General features: G+C 36.2%; 1 protein-coding gene across 2 annotated transcripts in view; it reads right to left on the bottom strand.

Annotated features, from left to right (window-relative positions):
* Nucleotides 1-799: 799 nt before the first annotated feature.
* The window catches only part of whrna (whirlin a), a 125,177-nt gene continuing 119,976 nt past the window's right edge, over nucleotides 800-6,000 (bottom strand). For both annotated transcript variants that reach the window (XM_087791043.1, XM_087791045.1), the window contains exon 12: nucleotides 800-2,248. In XM_087791043.1, coding sequence (XP_087647169.1) covers nucleotides 2,066-2,248 — 183 coding nt within the window. In that variant the 3' untranslated portion in view covers nucleotides 800-2,065. The remainder of the gene's footprint in view (nucleotides 2,249-6,000) is intronic.

Genomic DNA, 6,000 nt, shown 5'->3' with positions numbered 1-6,000 from the left:
CGTATTAAACGGATAGAGTTCCAGACAATAGATGCTTAAGTGAAGAGTAATTCCACGGAGAGGACGCAGCTCTCGTTCATCTTCATCGACCTCAGTCGCACACGTGCACTAATGCAAATGCATGTTGACACAAAGAGAATTTTAAACAAACCAAATTGACTTTTTTTTTTAAATGGTGATGCATGAAAAGAACATAGTCGTCTTCTAACTGGTTTAATGGATGCACTTAGAAGTGAGTTTCGATTAAGGTGAAGTTTATTCTGACGTCAATAAAGTAAATAAAGTAGCTTCTTACAAACATCCACTGGGGAATATTTGGAAGATAATGCTTCAGTCTGATCTTTTCTTTTAGGCAATTCAATAACAAATATCCACCACATTAAGTTGGGCATCATAGAAATAGATAAGATGATTGTTTTTCTTACTTTCGCTCAAGCACAAGATACTTTTGACTCAGAAAACAAATCCTGACTTAAACTTGAATCTTGTTTTCGGCTTCACAGGCTCATGAACATGTGGATCTCACGAACTTCACCTTTTTTTTCTCTCTCGAAATACTCTCATAAATCACAGAATTGAAGATTAAGAAAGTTTTTCAACCTTTAAAAGTTTCTTAAAATCCAACTTTATTTCTTTGTTTTCATTGATATTATTTTTAATGTTATCCTGGTCTAGAAAGGAGCTTTAGAATTCATTACTTATGATGAATTATACGATATTTATATATATATATATATATTATTCATTATTCTCCATTACTTACTTACCATTACTCAATTAGTAAGTAATATACTTTAAAAATGCATTTTTTCCCCCATGTATTTTACGTTATTTATATATTTTTTTCTGTTATACATTATGCTGGCAAATGTAAACAAAATATACCTAATAAAAAACACACACAAAATGAGGCGACATCCTGACAGACACACAACCGAACTCCGGAGACGATCAACGTGAAAACAAACACAGTCGATTCACACTCAGAGAAACAAGATCAATGACGTTCCTCACGCTCCCGAGAGAAGATCATCTCCACACTAACAGCCACATCACGCACACACACACACACACACACACACACACACACAAACACAAACACACACACACACACGCACACACACACACGCACACAAACACACACACACACACAACTCTCACCACACTTGATTGCTTATCTCCTAATTGCCTGCAAACAAAAACAGAATGCGACTCTCCTTGTTTACAGCGCCCCCCTCAGGTTCCATTACTCGGCGGCTGGACTTAATTACCGGTGGCATGATTGAGGAAAAAAAGAATACGAGTCTCTCCTCGAAGCGTTTACGCCTCCATCTGGCCAGATCTGGACGCTAGAGTCGTTGTAATTTGAAAGCAGTGGAGCTGAAGACGCTCCAGCAGATTACTCACAGCTGGCGCCGAGGAAACGGTAGACATCGCCATGACGACGGGACATCCCATCCACCCCCCAGGACCAATTAAAAACTTTTCTACAGGGGATAGCAGCGAGTTTTGGATTTTGCCCTCTGGCTCAGCTCATGCTGGGAGAAATGACATAGAAAAATATGGCTTTTTTTTTTTTTAAACTGTGGCTTCATTTGTATTTTCATCTTCAGTCAAAGCTTAAGGTCACGTGACGACTCTTGACTGGAGTCAAATATAAATCTCTATGCTGATGATGGTTGGATGATTCATCTAGGAGGCGTATCTACACAATACGTACGGTCTCTGTCTGTATCTACATTTGTACAGTTATAAAGGTCATGATAACATAGGGCGGGGGTGCTACAAGAAGTGCCGGCCATTTGTGACGAGTCCAGGTTTTTTTTAGTTGTTTTTTTTTTCAGTCGCCGGCACGACAAAAGAGATCAGACATGTAAGTGCATAAGGTCTCACAGTGGGGAGGTAACATGTTGAGCGGACTCCTGAAACCAGGGGGACGGAAGGTCCTCGGATTAAAGAGGAACCTTCCAGGAGGAGTCAAAAAGAGGGGGGGAGAGCTCGAGAGGTCTGGTCTGTTCGCATAATACTTTGTGCCATTTTTCAAAAATCCTCCCGCTCCTCTCGGCTATAGCGCCACGTTGAAGTCCGTCACCAGGAAGTCCACGTGGTCCCTGTCTTTGGTCTTGAAGGCCTCGGCGATGAGGCGTGCAGCTTCCTTGTGCTCGCGACCCCTCAGGGAAGTCCCGTTCACCTCCAAGATCACCTGGCCCACCTTGAGCTGACCACAGTTGTGAGCGGAGCCGCCGCGCTGGAGACAAAGACAAGAGCCAATGAGATGCCAGCAGTGAAGTAGTCAGGCTTTTTTTTATTAGTACTTCTTCAACTAAATAAGTTTGAAAGTACATCAGTACCATCAGGATATCGAACGGTTGAATTAAATATTTAAATTGTTAAAATTAGGATTTTTCTTTTTTTAAATTGAAGTATTTTTCATTTGTCTAAGCATTTAATTCGATTTTTAATTATAATAATAATACAATAATTTCTAGATTGAAAGGTTTAATCCGGTTTTATCGAATAAATATACATTATATATACATATATATCTATATCTATATATCTATATATATAAGATTTAACATATTCAATATGAATTATTTTACACGTAGGTTTTGATATTCTTATACCAATAATTCAAAAATATATTTTCAGTGTAGCCTTTTAAACATAATATTGTCTGGTGCCACTTTATCAAAAACATTATTTATTATATTGAATTCAAAAGGTTACTTATTTAGAAATATTTTAATTTGAATATTTTGAATAAAGATATAAAACTCTTTGTGTAAAAATAAATAATTAACTTTAAAAATATATTTAATTCGATTTAAATTATTATTATTATTATACTGTTCAATAAAAAAAAAAGAATTTAAATATGAAAAAGAAGCTAAACGTTTTAAAAAGTCAACATCATTTTATTTCAAAAAATAAAGCTTCAATATTTGACATTATTTACTTCAATATTACGACGGCACTGATTAATGCGCCCCCTAGCGACAGACACGGTAACAGATTAGAGCTGCACACAGACTGCCAGTGATTTCCACCTTTAAGTCGGTGGTCAATGAATAGCAAAGAGATTTATTTCTTCAGCTGGAGATCATGCGTGTGAGTGAACAGAGAAGCGGAACATTCTCACAGCAGCCGAGCTCTCTCAGCAACTGTCAGCATCAGAGCTGATGTATCTTGATTTTCTTTTTTTCCTTCTTTCCCACAACCTTCACCTCTTCCGTGGAAACGAGATCAAATAAAGGAAACAAAGTGTGGAATCTGATACTGAAAGAGGAGGGTTGCTTTGAAGTCACCAGTACATCTGGAAGACCATGAAAAAGTTATGAGAAGGAGAGGACTTTTTATTTTCGAAGGACGACGACCTGAACATGTGGTGTTTTTTTTTTATTATTTAAAAAATGAATCATCAATAACAAAACTAAAGTAAAACTTCTGACAATATTTTGTATCTTGAACAGCAAATAATTAAAAAAGATCCACAGATGGAAACCCTAGTCAACAGAATTTAATCAACTTTTAACAATGTTAATCTTTAACTAAATACAAATTGAAATGATCCCAGTAATATATAAATTGTAACCAAACAATATGTTGCAAAGACAAATAATACTCAATAGTAAAATAGTGCAAATAGTAGCGTAAAATATAAAAAAAAACTAAATTAAAAGGATATAAAAAGCTTTTAAAGAAAGCTTTTCCACGTTACACTTGTGTCACAATATGTTCCTTTGTCATAGGTAGGTCTGTTACTATAGTTTTTTATGCTTTATAGTTCAATAAAGTATGTTTAAGATAGTATATTTCTATTTTTTAAATTTAAAATTGACATGCAAATTTGTGTGTTGCAATCAAACTTCTGGCCACTCGATGGCAGCAGTCAAAAGGACCTGCGAAGTCCCAGTGATGACTGAGGACGAGAGGATACAGGCGACTCCAGCAGCTTTTAAAGCTGATGTTTGGACATATTGTTTTTTAAACAAATGAAAGTAGTTACGACTTCGTCATGAGTCATGTGGTCTGTAAATTCTGCCACACCAGAGTCAAGTACTCGACAATACTACGAATATATCGTTGTTACTACATTATCACAATATATCGTATTGCTGCCCCTAATTTCACGTGTTTTCACATTCATGCTAACTTAACATGCTTATGTAGTGTTGGTGACAGAGAGATATAATGTTTGTGTTGGATATTTTTATCTTAGTGAGTTATGTGTTTGAAATAGGTTTGCGATTGAGGTGACTTGAAGGTTTATATGTGTATATTTAAAAAAAAGAGCAGATTTCATAAATATGTAATGCAGAAAAATAGCGCACAATATGACCTTTAAAAGATAAAAAAAACATGATTTTAGATGATTAAACATGAATTTGGATTATTTTAGCATTACATTATTTTACACTGTTGACAACATTTTTTTAAAGGCTGGTGAGTTTGTTCAGCGGTAAAAAAAACATTGAGATTGTGACATAGATATTCGTTTTAAAAGAAAAGGATACTGTTCACATCAGGCACAGACTCTGGACCACATGTCCTTCCTCTATAAATGTCATGTGTAGAACTCTCGTCTGTCAACCACGTAAACGATCGTCCTCACCACTAAACATATGGATTCCTGGAACAGTCTAGAATAAAAATTATACGGTTTCAGACATCAGACAACTGGTCCATTATCTAACTACACTTTATTACCTCTGCCAAGGAGATAACATGATTATCTGCAGTTATCTCTCTGTCTTTTAGCAAAATAACAGTATAAAAAGTTAATGTATTTAAATAAAAATCTAAATTAAAAAGTAAGTTGTAGGACGAGGGACAGAGAACTACGTATCGGTTGAGATCCAGATTACCATCTGAATCCACAACAATCTTAAAGGATATGTCATTTTTCTGTAGAAAGACTGCAGCAGCACGTCTTTGCTCTTCTTCCTTGTTACTCAATGCTTGATAGCTCGTTGCTATAAGTAAGTAAGTGAGTAAGTAATTTGTATTTGTATAGCGCTTTTCCAGACCAGGGTCACAAAGCGCTTAAACAATCAAAACAAGTATATACTTTAAAGGTCAAGATAACACATTTCAAGTGCTAAAAAAGGTATTGGATTAAAACGATAAAACTAAGGTGGGAAAATAATGTTGAGTAATAATATATGACAATTTATATACAACTGTGAGTGTGTTAAAGTCTTAGGCACGCTTGAGTAAATATCTTAATTCTGTATTAAAAAAATAAAATAAATCAATAAACTTGATGAGGTCATGGTAAAGGGGGGCAGCAGGAGGGACCCCCATGAAAATTAAAATACGTCAATCTTTATACATTTTAAAACATAATATATGAAATACTTTGAAAGCAATATTTACATTATTTTGTTAATTTTTAGGGGGCAGGAAAAGGGGCGGGGGCAATAGACCCCCAATGAAAATCCAAATTGGTCAAATTCTATTGAAAATTCATACCATATTTATTAAATATAAAATTAGGCTGATTTATCCCTTTTTACTTTTTGGCTTCTTTTGGCAACCACTGTACAAGACTCACAATCCAGCTATCTAGCTGAACCTAGTAGTGAGTTTATTTGGATAATTTCAAATGTATCCTTTCTTTATCCAGGCAGTGTTGTGTATTTCAGCTGGTACATCTATACCACAGGTGTCAAACTGGTGCAGAAAAGGGCCGAGACGGTGCAGGTTTTGGATCCAACCAGTCAAGCACATATGGTTGAACCAATCAGGCGTCTGAAGACAGTAATCAATTAATTGTCAATCAGGTGTTGCTTGTTTAAGCCGACGCCTGATTGGTTAACTCGTGTGCTTGACTGGTTGGACCAAAAACCTGCACCGTCTCGGCCCTTTTCTGGACCAGTTTGACAGCCCTGATCTGTACTGTATGTCCAGAGAAGCTTCCAGGTGGTCCCGGCTCTCTGACACAGTTCATCTGGACCGTACGGGTCCGGAGCTCGCACATCCTTCAAGTCATTACGG

Source organism: Callionymus lyra, chromosome 5 (assembly GCF_982586985.1).
Source record: "Callionymus lyra chromosome 5, fCalLyr1.hap1.1, whole genome shotgun sequence".
NCBI lineage: Eukaryota > Metazoa > Chordata > Actinopteri > Syngnathiformes > Callionymidae > Callionymus > Callionymus lyra.
This window is presented reverse-complemented; position numbering and strand designations above follow the sequence as displayed.